We start from the raw sequence: 13,630 nt of genomic DNA, 5'->3' as shown, positions 1-13,630 counted from the left end.
CCCGGTCCCGCCCCGGCCATCCCGCCCCATCCCGCCCCGCCATCCCATCCCAACCCGGTCCTGTCCTGGTCATCCCGGTCCCGTCCTGCCCCATCCCCCCCGCGGTCCCATCCCGGCCCGCCCCGGCCATGGGCTCCTCGCGCCGCACCGCACCGCCGCTGCCCCCGGGGCCGCCCCCCCGGCGCTGCCCTCCCTGCCGGCGGCGAGCGGCTGCGGACGCTGCACTGGGAGATGGTGCCCGCGGCGCGGGCGCGGGACCGCCGCTCGGTCTGGACCCAGCGGATCCCCCTGCCGCCGATCGACCTGCCGCGCCTCCGGCTGCTCTTCCGAGAGCCCCGCGGGGCCGACCGGGGACTCCCCGCCGCCCTGACCGCCCCGTGCCCACCCTCCCCCAGGCCGCGCTGCTGGAGCCCAAGCGGAGCCTTGCCGTCGGCATCTTCCTCCAGCAGATCAAGCGGTGAGAGCTGCTGCCTCCCCGGGGACGCCCCCCGGAGACCCCGCCGACCCCCGCCGGAACACTGCCCCACCCGCCCGGGAGACACCCCAGCCCTGGCAACCAGTACCCCCGCCCCAGGGCCCGTACAGGGGTGGTGGGGAGACACCCATGTGATACATCCCCCCTCCCGGGTCCAGCCCATGGTGGGGGCAGAACGAGAGCTGTCCTCACGGGGGGGGGTCCCGTCGCAGGGGTGGGAATAGGGGCTCTTGCTGCTCTGGGCACCAGGCATGGACGCGGACGGGTGCGTGCTCCCACCGTGCCCACTGCAGGTGGTCAGGGTGTCCCTGCCCCCCTGGGAGGGATTGAAGGGGTCTGTTGGCCGCCAGGGGTTGTTACCCCACTGCGGGGGGTGCAGAGCACTGCCCATGTTTCTGGGCCAGGGGGATCACCAGTGTCTGATGTGCCCCCCCAGGCCCATCCACCAGATTGTGCAGGACATCCAGGAGGGTGTCGGGGTCCCTGAGGGGCAGAGAAGCTGCTGGAGCTGTCCAGAATGCTGCTCAGTTCTGCAGAGGTGAGGGCTGGGATCAGAGGGGGGTCCCTGGTGACCCCCCCTGACCCCCCACCTCTGCCCACAGGTGTCCCAGCTGCACTTCTTCCCTGGCAGCCCCCACCAGCTTGCTGACCCCGAGCTCTTCATGCTGCTGCTGACAGAGGTGCCCAGGTGGGAGCCAGGGGGAGGCAGGTCCCGTGCACCAGAGGGGTCCCGTGCACTGGGGGTTCTCACGACCCCACCTGCTCACCCTGCACTTGCCCCCAGCTACACCCGGCGCCTGGAGCTGCTGGTGCTGAAGGAGGACTTCTTCCCCCAGATCAGCACCCTGCACAGCTCCATCCAGACCCTGGCGGACGCTGCTGTCTGTGAGCAATATCACGGGGGTGCGCTGGGAACCATGGGGGGGGGGGGGGGCACTATCCCTGCCCCTGCTCATCTCCCCGGCCACTCCCCAGTGCTGCTGGAGTGTGAAGAGCTGCACACCATCCTCCACCTCATCCTGAGTGTTGGCAACCACCTGAACTCGGTGAGCCCGTGGCACAGGGGCCCTGCTGCCTGCCCCCGCTCCCCCCTGGCACAGCAGGGCCACGGCAACTCCCCTGCTCTGCTCCCAGGGCAGCTATGCTGGCGGTGCCACCGGGTTCTGCCTTGCCTCACTACTGAAGCTGCCCGACATCAAGGCCAGCGAGCCAGGCATGGACCTGCTGCACTTCGTGGCTATGATGAGCGTGGTGGGGCTGAATTTTCTGGGAGGGCAGCCATTTATGGCAGAGCTTCTGGTCCGTGCTTGGAGTGGTCTTTTCCCTGGTGGCGGTCCTAAATGGAAGGTGATCCCTGTGCACCGCCGCAGCTCCCCTCCACAGTCTCATCCCAGTCCCCTGCCCACTGTCCCTGTGGCAGCACCCACAGTCTTGTGGTCCTTGTCGGGGTGCCAGGCTCCCTCCCGGGCTGCAGCCACCAGCCTCTGCAGGGACTGGGCTCTGCAGCAGCTCCTCTGCCCACTGGCTACCAGCATGCCATCACTGGCCCATCCTCAGCTGCCTCCCCATGCTTGGGAGCCACAAGGTGCCACCGGAGTGGGGTTCATCAGAGCAACCCCATGGCTGTGGGCACTGTGTGTCCCTGGGGAGACACTGCTCCCTCCTCTGCCCTGTGCAAGGTCACTGCCCTGACAGCGATGTGCCCGGCTCGCATGCAGGGGTGGCTGTTTTCCCTGTCAGGCAAGCTCCCGTGTGGTTTTTCCCATGCTTGCCCCTGCTGCCACCTCCTCACCTTCCTGCTCTTGGTTTGGGCTTGTTCCTCCTTGGCTGGGTACCACCCTGTTGCCACTGCCATAGCGCCCCCTGAAGCCCCCCGTGCCTTCAGGGATGTTTTGGCCCTTCCTGGCCGTTCGGTTATGGGTGCTGGTTCAGATCAGTCCCGCAGTGACCTGGCAGCACATCTAGCTGGGGATGCATGCCCGAAGCTGGCCCCCAGCCCTGCTGCACAGATGGGGAGTCACCTCCACCCATTCCACCAAGATCCAGCTCTGCCAGGGCCCTGTGGGATGCCCCTCGGCCATGTGGGGGCTGATCGCTGCCCCTCTCCCCGCAGGAGGCAGCCAGGGTGGACAAGAGCCTGCTGGACTTCCCCAATAAGCTGCAGCATGTGGGCCCAGCCTCACGGTAAGGGCATCCCAGCACTGAGCTGGGACCCTGCCCTGGGGGCTGGCACCCACCGAGGGTGGGAGTGGAGGGGTAGGAGGGGGTCCTGGCTGCAGTTCGCATGGAGGGGGGGGGGGGCGGGGCAGAGCATCGTGGCACAGTGGGGGATGGGTGACCCGGGTATGTTGGCAGGATTTAGGTGGCAGAGGGGGAGGGGGAGCTGCGGCAGCTGGCGGGGCAGCTGGTGGGAGCACAGAGCCTGGGCACGGAGGGGCTGGGGCTGCAGCTGCAGCCCTTCCTGCGCACGGCTGAGGAGAGGAGGAGCTATGCAACACCTGGGATACACTGGAGCAGATGCACCACGCTGCAAATACCACCCTTGATTTCTGCGAGGATGCGGTGCCCCACGGCTTGCAGGAGCTGTGTGCTATCCTGCACAGCTTCGCAGGCCAGCTCCACACTGCCGCGAAGGTACCAGCCCCTGCAGCCCCATCGTGTGTGGGACCAGCCCCGGCTCTGCCACCCTGCGCCTGGCTGGCCCTGACGCTCCTCTGCCCCACAGGAGAACTGGGTGCAGGAGCAGGCTCAGCGCTGGTGGCAGCAGCTGGAGCGGGACAGGCTGAAGCGCCGCTCCGTAGCCATGTGCTCCACGTGGGACACGGCCCCCCAGCACGCAGAGCCTGGCAGCCCCTTCCCGCTCACACCACAGCATGACATACACTCCCTGCACCCTACTTCCCAGCCCTGCCTGAGCTTGACCCCCCAGGACAACCGGCCTGGTCCCCCAGGCTGCTGGAGCCCCCGCCTGCCCCTGGCTCTGCAGAGTCCCACCTGGTCACCTGGAACCCCCCTGGCCCTCCTCCGGTGGCACATGGAGCCGGCACTGCCACCCCTGCCCATGGTGGGGGGCTGTGACCAGCCCTCCCTGGGCACCCCGGCCAGCAGGCAGAGGGGGCTTTTCGAGCCCAGTCCTGAGCTCGGGCTGCCGGACCCCCCTGCCCCAGTGGCAGCCTCGGCCCCCTTCAGCCTGGCCAGCCTCTTCAGGCAGAGAGGGGCCCGGAGGGGTCTTGAGTGCCCCCCGCCATCCCCAGCCACCCCCACTGAGGGCTCTGCCCTGTGTGGCTTCCTCTGGCGCTTGGCTGGTAGGAGGGGGTGCTGGGCCTCCCCTAGCTGAGGTGCTGCAGGGCTGCCACATTCTGCTTTTGTCCTTCCCCATTTCCCTGCTCCCCTCTGGTTTCTTGTGGTAATAAACGCTGAGGATCTCCCTGGCTGCCTGCTCAGGACCTGGCTGCTGCGCTGCCCTGCCTGGCTGTCACACAAGGCCACGCCGGTGCCTGGCTGCCTCCATCCAGCACAGCACAGCGTGGTGCTGGCCCTGCTGCCCATGGCTGCAGCTCCCTGCCTGCTGCCCCCATGCCACGGCTGTGCCACAGTGCCTGGCACTGCAGCTGCAGCAGCCGTGTCCCCGGCCCTGCACTGGACAGTGTCCCCACTGAGCAAGCCATCCGCCAGCCCCATCACTATGCCCTTTGTTGTGGGGCTGGTGCTGGCCGTGCCAGGCACGGCTGCACACACCCTCCGTCGCCATGGCTGGTTCCCTCCATCCTGGCAGCGGGTCCTGGGGGGCTGTTGTGGGGGGCCCAATGCAGCCTGGAGCGTGACCGGGGAGGGGAGTGGAGCCAGGGACCCCGGGGGTCTCTGGTGCAACCTCCTGCCCGAAGCAGGGGCAGCTGTGGGGTCAGACCGGGCTGCTCACAGCCTCATCCAGTAACGCCTTGGAAAGCCCCAAGGATGGAGGCTGCACAGCCTCTCTCGGCAACCTGCTGCAGTACCGGACGGTCCTCACAGGGCACAGGCTTCCCACCGTGCCCGCCCAAAGTTCTCATTTCAGACGGTGCCTGTGGTGTCTTGTTCTCCTGCTGTGCACCCCTGTGAAGAGCCTGGCTCCGTGTCCTTGGTAAGCTCACTGTCGGCGCTGGCAGCTCACTGCGAGGTCTGCAGCCTTCTCCCCTGAAGGCTGAGCGAGCCCCGGTTCCTCGGCAGCTCCTCACAGGGCAGGTGCTCCAACTCAGCGGCCGGCCCCGAACTCGCTGCAGTTTGTCAAGGTCTTTCCAGAGCTGGACATGGTGTCTGGATGCGGTTTAGCAAGGGCTGAGGAGAGGGGAGGAGAAGCCCCGGCCCCGGCCTCCCGGCAGTGCCCCCGTTGGCACCGGCCGGGGTTCTGCCGGGCTCTCCTGGCTGCCGGGGTGCCCTGTGGCTCGTGCCCGGCTCACTGCCCACCCAGACCCCCAGGACATTTTCCCTGGAGCTGCTTCCCCGACCCGTGCTGTCGCGGGGGTGCTCTGCTTCCCGGCCCTGGCGTTTGTCCTCGCTGCATTTCACGGGGTTCCCTGCGGCTGCCCTTGGGGTGCAGTCCTGCCCTCGAGCGTGTCAGCTGCTCATCCCCCCCACACCCCCGGCTGGTGTTACTTGTGACCATGAGGAGCGTGTGACCATGAGGAGCGTGCACTCTGGTCCTGCACGGGCCGTTGCTGAGGCTGCTAAGCAGGAGAGGTGCCCGGGCTGGCCCCTGCGGTGCTGGTGCTCCGCTTGTCACCAGCCTCCAGGCAGAGCACAGCTCCCGAGCCACAGCCCTCTGAGCCCGACCCTCCAGCCTGGCTGTGACCCACCCCCTGTCCAGCCCCCCAGACCGTAACACCCTGCCTCGGGTGAGACGATTGTGGGAGAAGGTGCCAAGAGTCATGGCTGCTGTCACCTGTGGCCACTGTCGCTGTGCCACGGGGGGCAGACAAGGCGGTTGGGGGTGGCTTCACCCGGGTCACCTCCCAAGGCCCCACGTGGCTGTGGCGGTGGTGCCATGCTGGATGGCAATAGTGTGAGGTGGGAATGTCACCCAGCCGGTTGCTCTGTGTGGTTGGGGCCAGGCCGTCCCGCAGGGCTGCCGCACCCAGGGGCAGTGCCAGCTCAGGGACCTGAGCACCCCACCTGCACCGACGGCCCTGCGCTGCGGCTGCTTGCACGCTTGCACGTGGGTGTGTGCACACCCCAGGGCCTGCTGCATACCTGGAGCCCACCCGCCTGCCAGTGGCGCTCCGGCGCACGGCACACAGCAGCAGCACGGTGCCCAGCCAGCCCCGGCGACGCGGCGGAGATCCCACCAGACCCTCCATCCAGGATGGCTCCCGGGGGCAGGTGAGGTGGTGTGTGCCAGGCATGTGGCGTGTAGGTGGGGGACAGTGGCACCGCAGATTCACCCCGAGGGTCGCCGGGTCACCGCCCTTGTGCCAAAGGAGCGGCAGAGAGCAGGAGGGCACACACAGGCAGGGCACGGGTGTGCATGGGTGTGCAAATGGGCACGGGAGCGCCCCGAACACGGGTGAGAGTGCATACCTGCACACGTGGGGCGTGAGCACACAGGCGCAGTGTGCGCAGCCCTGGGAGGGCAGGAGTGCACACACACTGCACAGCGTGTGCGCACACCCCCACCCCCCACCCCACGCACAGGTGGGTGGGCGTGCACACGGGCACTGCCTGCACACTTACACCATTGCACGGCAGGGCGGGGTGGGGGGTGGGGGGGGCATGCACGTGCCCCGGCTGCAACCCCCATTCAAGCTACGCGTGGGCTCTACCCCACCCGTGTCCGTGTCCTCGGGACAGCCCCGGCCCCCACACTTAGGGGTCTGCCAGCCACGAGCCCCCACACTTTGAGGGCTCGGTGGGGGGACACGACGGGTGGGATGCGGTTGCCGTGGTGACAGCCGGGTACCCCGGGGATGCAGGGGGGCGCGCCCGGAGCCCCCCCTACTGCAGAGCCACAGCCCGGACCCGACCATTCGCGGTGAGGGGGGGTGCTGCTCTCTTTCCCCGGTTTCCCACGGGACCCCCCGCGCGGGTCGCCCACTCGGGAACGGAGCCGCGGTGCGCGGCGCCGCGGCGCCGTTCCCGAGTGGGCGACCCGCGCGGGGGGTCGCATGCGGTCCTGGGGGTGGTGTAACAAGCGTGTGCACCCCCGCCGGCGGCATGGTACGGTCCGCTCCGGCAGCTGCCTCCCCTGCCCAACCCTGGCGCAGTCCCCGCCGCGCCGCGCCGAGCCGTGCCGGGCCGAGGATGCGCGCTGCCGGCCCTCGGCGGGGGCTGGGGCGAGGAGGGGGCTGCGGGGGGGGTGAGTGGGGCCTGGAGGGGGGACACACACGGGTGGGGGCGCCTGGGGACAAGGACACGGGGTTGGGGGGCGGGGGGACAAGGCGTCAAGGGGGAGAAGGAAGGCGGGGGGGCGCGGGGATGGGCCCGCAGCATCCTCACGGTGGGGCCCGCGGGCGCTGCCCCTCTCCCCCGCCCCGTGGCGGTGCCGGTGGGGGGGGGCGGTGCCGCACAATGGCGGCCGGGGCGGGGCCGGGGCCTGGAGCGCGGAGCCGCCGCATCGCCGTGAGCAGGGCCGTGGGGCGCGGGGAGGCGTGGGGCAGGGGCTGGGGGCCGTGGGGCAAGTAGCAGATGCTGTAGGGTAGGGGCTGGGGGCCGTGGGGCATGAGGTGGGTGCCACAGCGGAGGCAGGGAGTGGGTGCTGTGGGTCAGGGAGCAGATGCCATAGGGCAGGAGGTGGATGCTATGGGCAGGCAGCGGGTGCTGTGGGGCACGGGCCGGGTGCCGCAGGGCAGGGAGGTGGATGCTATGGGGCAGGCAGTGGGTGCTTTGGGGGAGGGGGTGGGTGCCACGGGGCAGGCAGGGGCTTTGCATGTATGTGGTCCAGTGCTACGGGGCAGGGATGTTGTGCACCCCGACACTGGGATGCAGGGCAGAACTGTGGGTCGCGGATGTGTGTGGGGCTGGGCCAGGCAGCTCTGGGGCTGGCTTGGGGCACCCAGGGACCATGGGCAAGGTGGGGGGCAGGGCCCCCCCACCGTGCATCCTAGAGCATGTAGGGCCAAGGGCTGTGGGGCAAGCATGCTGCTGTGTGTCCAGCATGGGGCAGGTGTGGGGCGTGATCTGGCAGGGCTGGGGGCTTTGGGGTGCAGTGGAGCTGCCTCGGCCTCGCTGACCCTCCCTGCCCCCAGGCTGAGCACCGTGGGGCCGCGGGGGACGCCGCCATGGCCAAACGGGAGGCCAGCGCCAGCCCGGTGGTGCGGCAGATTGACAAACAGTTCCTGGTGTGCAGCATCTGCCTTGACCGCTACCGCAACCCCAAGGTGCTGCCCTGCCTGCACACCTTCTGCGAGAGGTGAGAACCCAGCCCCACACACCCCACTGTGTGCCCTGCTGCATCCCCGCTGCATCCCCACTGTGCCCCACTGCATCCTTGTTGCACCCCACTGCAGCCCCACTGCATTGTCACTGCGCCCCACTGCATCCCCCCAGCATCCCTGCTGTGCCCTGGGGCCCCACTGCATCCTGACTGCACCCTAGTGCATCCCCACTGCATCCTGTTCTGTGCCCTCTGCACCCCACTGTCTCCCCAGCCCCGCTGTGCCTTGCTGCAGCCTACTGCGTCCCCCAGCTTGCACCCCTCTGCTGCGCCCTGGGCCCCGTTGTGCCCCTCCCGGCACCCCCCTCGTGCAGCCCCTGCAGCAGGGTAGCTGGAGTCCCCGCACCCCTGACATCCATGCTGCACCCCACCATGTATCCCCAGCACTCCCTGCCTGCACCTCCAGCAGGGGACGGGCTGGGGCCGCTGTGCCCCACGGCACCCCTCCTGCACCTTGTTGCACCCACGCTGCCTTCCAGCTGTACCCCACTGCATGCCCCAAGCATTCCCCAAACCCACAGCGAGAGCAGAGCTGCCCTCCCTACGTGTCTCCCGTCACCCACCGTGGGGCAGCCAAAGCCCCCTCTGCCCCCAGGCCCCCCCACGGCTAGTGGTGAGCCAGGGCCCATCGGCACACTCACAGCCCCCAGCCCTCCCCAGTGAGAGATGGGGCTGAGCCCTGCTGTGCCCCAGGGGTGGGGAGCTGGGACCCTGGCACTCCGCAGTCACATTCCCCCCAACACTTGCTCGTGGGGGGCTGGGATCCCCACTGACCTCACACCCCCCAGTTCCCTGTAAGGGCTGCACAGCCTGTCCCTGAGCCCCCCACCCGTCTTGCCCCCATGGCCTGTAGCAGCCGGGGCTGATCGAATGCTGGTGCCCACCAGTGCCAGGGGGCTGGGGGCTGTGGCTGCGGTGGGCGGTGGTGGACTCTCTACTGATGTCTGCTCTCTCTGTGCCTCCCCAGAGACCCACCACCACCCCCTCACCCCCAGCCTGGCCTCTTCTGTCTGTCTGTCCGTCCACCCCTCCAGGTGCTGGCAGTGGCTCCTCATGGCACCATGGTGCAGCCCTCCTGTCCATCTGTCCTGCCGTCTGTCTGCCCCTCCATCCCCCACCCTTGTTCCTGCAGCCCGGTGTGCCGCACGCAGCATAGCCCTCCTGTCCATCCGTTCGTCCCACCAGCTGGCTGCCTCCCTGGCCCTATGGCTGTGCTCCTGCCCCATGCACCCCGATCCCTCCTGTCTGTCTGTTCGTCTCACTGTCCGCCCCTCCAGCCTGGTCCCTCTGCTGTTGTCCTGCGCACCCTGATCCCTCTGTCTGTCCATCCCGCTGGCTGGCTGCTCCCCTGGCCCTCTGCTCCTGCCCTGCACACCCCTGGCCCCGTCTGTCCATCCGTCAATCCTTCTGTCCCAGCTCCCTCCCCACTGCGTGGGTCCTGACCCTCTGGTTGTCCCCGTTCACCCCAGGTGTCTCCAGAACTATATCCCGCCCCAGAGCCTGACCCTGTCCTGCCCCGTCTGCCGCCAGACCTCCATCCTGCCCGAGCGCGGCGTCGCCGCCCTCCAGAACAACTTCTTCATCACCAACCTGATGGAGGTGCTGCAGCGGGACCCTGAGAGCTGCGGCCCCCACCCTGGCCGCGGCCTGGACCCCGTCAGCGCTGTCACCGGACAGCCTCTCTGCTGCCCCAACCATGAGGGCAAGGTGGGTCGCCCCTGCAGGTGGGGGGACTTGGGAGGGGCTCGGGGGGCCGTGGGTATCTGGGGGGACTGCAGGGGCTGGGGAGGGGGTGCAGGGATCTGGGAGCACTGTGGGGTCTTGGGGGGGCTGCTGGGCCGTGGAGGAGGTGCGGGTATCTGGGGGGGGCCGTTGCAGGCTGCCCTGAGTGCCCGTGCACAGGTGATGGAGTTTTACTGCGAGCCGTGCGAGACCGCCATGTGCCGTGAGTGCACCGAGGGGGAGCACCGGGAGCACATCACCGTGCCGCTGCGCGATGTGGGGGACGCAGAACAAGGCGGCCCCTGCAGCAGCAGCTTGATGCGTCAGAAGCAGGTACAGGGCTGGGGGCGCTGCTGGGGCCAGGGCGCTGCTGGGGGTCCCCTCCAGCAGTGCCCACCCTGTGCCCGGCTGCCCTGCAGGCTCCCACAGCTGGCAGCGGGCCATTCGGGCTGGTGTCAGAGATCAGCCAGCAGCTGGTGGAGCGCAAGAACGAGGCGGTGCTGGAGATTGGCAGCACTTTCGAGGAGCTGGAGACAGCGCTGCGGCAGCGCAAGGGGCTGCTGGTGCGGGACCTAGAGGCCACCTGCGGGGCAAAGCAGAAGGTAAAGTGCCTGCGCCGCTGTGCCCTGCGCCACTGTTCTCTGCACCACCATGCTCCTGTGCCGGCATCCCTCCCCTGCGCCTGCCTGCCGCCCCAGCCCTGCCAGTGCCAGCAGCTGGGCTCTGGGCGCAGGGCCATGGGACCAGCTGAAGCTGTGGCCAGGGTCGGGGTGCCAGCTCGGGTCCCAGCCCAGCGGTGAGGGTGACCTGCCCCATCCCGGCAGGTGCTGCAGGCGCAGCTGGACACCTTGCGCCAGGGTCAGGAGAGCATCCTCAGCAGCTGCGCCTTCACTGAGCAGGCACTGCACCACGGCACTGCCACTGAGGTGCTGCTGGTGAAGAAGCAGATGAGCGAGCGGCTGAGTGAGCTGGCCAGCCAGGAGTTCCCTGAGCATCCCCATGAGAACGCCCAGCTCGACTATGTGGTGGAGACTGAGGGTGTCCGCAAGTCCATCCTCAACCTGGGCGTGCTGATCACCACCAGTGCCACAGCCCACAAGACGGTGGCCACTGGTGCGGGGCTGCGCATGCCGTGGTGGGCAGCCCTCCTCACTCAGTGTCACCACCAGGACAAGGATGGGGAGCTGGTGCGCAGTGGCAGTGCCAGCCTGCACTTCCAGGTGACAGCGCCGACGTGGCGCGGCCGAGGCGGAGGTGCAGGACAAAAGAATGGCACACTACGAGCTGCTCTACACACCCCGTGCTGAGGGCGACTTCCCTCCTCTATCCTGCTGTATGGGCAGCCCATCCATGGCAGCCCCTTCCGCGTCCGCGCCATCAAGGCCTCGGACGTGCCCCCCTCTCCTGACGACGTCAAGCGCCGCGTCAAGTCCCCCAGCAGCGGGCACATTCGGCAGAAGGCCGTCCGGCGCCCCTCCAGCATGTACAGCAGCGGCAAGAAGAAGGAGAACCCCATCGAGGATGAGCTCATCTTCCGTGTGGGTGAGCGGCAGGGCCTCCCCGGGGGTGGTGGGGGCTCCCCGGTGTGAGTGGGCCCCCCCCGTGACCCCCAGTTTCACCGCAGGAAGCCGTGGCCGGGGGAGAAGGGGGAGTTCACCAACCTCCAGGGCATCTCCACCTCCAGCAGCGGCCGCATCGTGGTGGCTGACAGCAATAACCAGTGCGTGCAGGTAGGGCCCTGGCCCCGGCCCCGGCCCCGGCGCACCCTCCCACCTGACTGACACCCCCCCTGCTGCCCCCTCCCAGGTGTTTTCCAACGAGGGGCAGTTCCGGCTGCGTTTCGGGGTGCGGGGCCGCTCCCCAGGCCAGCTCCAGCGCCCGACTGGTGTCACCGTGGACATGAATGGGGACATCATCATTGCCGACTATGACAACCGCTGGGTCAGCATCTTCTCCCCCGAGGGCAAATTCAAGGTGAGGGGGGAGCTGCCGGGCAGGGGGGCTGCAGCTCCATACCAGGCCCTGACGACCCTCCCTGGCTGCAGACCAAGATTGGGGCTGGGCGGCTGATGGGCCCCAAGGGCGTCGCTGTGGACCGCAATGGCCACATCATCGTGGTGGACAACAAGGCCTGCTGCGTCTTCATCTTCCAGTCCAATGGCAAGCTCGTCACCAAGTTTGGGAGCCGTGGCACGGCCGAGCGGCAGTTTGCAGGTACACTTGATGGTAATACACCGACTGGCAAGTCCCCTCTTCCTTACTGCATGCCTTTGGCTTCCCGCTGTGCCGGAGCCGGGCTGGGACGGTGAGTACAGCACACCTCGCTGACAGCGGCTGGTGCCCCACCAACACTAGGACACCTGGGGCTGGGCTGAAGGCCCTGGGTTCAGGTCCTGGGCTCTGGCTCTTCTTTCAGGCTCAGGTTTGGGTTCAGGGCTCTGGGCTGGGCCTCTGGAGCGAGACTGGGGCTCTAGGTTTGGGGCTCTGGTTGTGGCAGCAGGCTTTGTCCCTGCGGGTCGAGGCTTTGGGGTCTTGGCCCATCCCCAGCGCCGATACCACTGTGGAGCTGGGTGCCCCCCCAAGCCATGGGGGGCCGAGCACTGCCTGCGCTAACCCCCTTGTGCTGGCCTCACCGGCTGCTCGCGCGGCACTAACCACACTAACCGGCCACCTGCTGTGGGACTGAGGGGCATCCCTCGCTCTCCGCGGCGCTGGCACTGGACCAGGCCCCCCCATCCCTGGCTGGGGCTGAGCCCCCTCCTCTCCCCAGGACCCCACTTCGTGGCGGTCAACAACAAGAATGAGATTGTGGTGACCGACTTCCACAACCACTCAGTGAAGGTGAGTGCTGCCGTGGCCGCTGGTGTCCCTGGCTCCGTGCCATCCCCGGTGCTGCGTGCCGGGGGAGCCCACGGTGACCCCCGCTCTCCCCAGGTGTACAATGCGGATGGTGAGTTCCTGTTCAAGTTCGGGTCCCATGGTGAGGGCAATGGCCAGTTCAATGCTCCCACTGGTGTGGCTGTCGACGCCAACGGCAACATCATTGTCGCTGACTGGGGCAACAGCCGCATCCAGGTACTGGCACTGGTGCTGCTGCTCCCGGGGCTGCCAGTGGGGATGACGTTTGTGTCCCAAGCGCTGAAGCGTGCGCAGGGCAGGGGGACAACCTCCATTGGGGCAGGGAGTCCCAGGGCAGCGGGGCCATGGGGGACGGTGGGTGCAGCACATCTCTACCCACCCCACAGGTCTTTGACAGCTCGGGCTCCTTCCTCTCCTACATCAACACGGCTGCTGACCCCCTGTACGGGCCGCAGGGCCTGGCCCTCACCTCTGACGGACACGTGGTGGTGGCTGACTCCGGCAACCATTGCTTCAAGGCCTACCGCTACCTGCAGTAGCCGCCACGGGGACAGGGATGGGGATGCGGACGCTGCCAGTGCTGCCCACGCCATGACAGGGCCTGCGGGACCCTGGGAGAGTACCCACAGCGGGATGCCCTAAGCAGTGGCTGCCCCACAGCCCTCACTGCCCCATGGCTCTCGCTGCCCCCCAAGCGCTGCCCCAACCTTCATGTGCACTTTATCCTGGGGGGCAGCCAGGCCCAGAATGGGGGCAAGGACGGGTCCAGCTGGGGTGGGGGCTGCCTGGGGACTGTGGCCGAGCCCTGCCTCTGGCCCCACAGCAGGCCCAGCAGCCCCACTGCCCCTGCTGCCAGGGGTCCTGGGGGCGTGTGGGGCAGGAGGAGCCACCAGGCAGAGCTGGGGGCTGTGCGCACTGCTCGGGGCTGTGGGGCAGCTGCGGGGCAGCCAGTCCCGGAGCTCCTGTGCCCTACAGGGGCTGTCCCCCCCAGCCCTGCTCCCCTGGCACTGTGGCCCCGCTCCCCCAGCTCAAGCCCCAGCTGTGGGATGACCACGCGTGCCTGCCTGCCCCACAGCGGGGCTGTGTGGGGCTGCCGCCGTACGCTGACAAATTGTATGTACAAAATAAAGTATTCTGGAAGTACTCTGTCCCCCAGTGCTGCCAGCCCC

General features: G+C 68.4%; 1 protein-coding gene and 1 long non-coding RNA gene across 2 annotated transcripts; both read left to right on the top strand.

Annotated features, from left to right (window-relative positions):
- Window positions 1-119: 119 nt before the first annotated feature.
- Window positions 120-1,578, top strand: LOC119142808. Its single transcript, XR_005102431.1, has 3 exons — window positions 120-457; window positions 912-1,163; window positions 1,260-1,578. It is a non-coding gene; the product is annotated as an uncharacterized LOC119142808 (long non-coding RNA).
- Window positions 1,579-7,006: 5,428 nt separating this feature from the next.
- On the top strand, window positions 7,007-13,604 carry TRIM3 (tripartite motif containing 3). The gene is given in 15 exon segments (XM_037376142.1): window positions 7,007-7,066; window positions 7,693-7,856; window positions 9,350-9,587; window positions 9,783-9,935; window positions 10,022-10,204; window positions 10,427-10,836; window positions 10,838-10,920; window positions 10,923-11,144; window positions 11,227-11,240; window positions 11,243-11,332; window positions 11,409-11,576; window positions 11,648-11,828; window positions 12,373-12,443; window positions 12,537-12,677; window positions 12,848-13,604. Coding segments are annotated over 15 exon segments (2,322 nt in total). The 5' UTR covers window positions 7,007-7,015; the 3' UTR covers window positions 13,001-13,604.
- The last annotated feature ends 26 nt before the right edge of the window (window positions 13,605-13,630 follow it).

Source organism: Falco rusticolus, chromosome 2, assembly GCF_015220075.1.
Source record: "Falco rusticolus isolate bFalRus1 chromosome 2, bFalRus1.pri, whole genome shotgun sequence".
Taxonomy (NCBI): Eukaryota; Metazoa; Chordata; class Aves; order Falconiformes; family Falconidae; genus Falco; species Falco rusticolus.
This window is presented reverse-complemented; position numbering and strand designations above follow the sequence as displayed.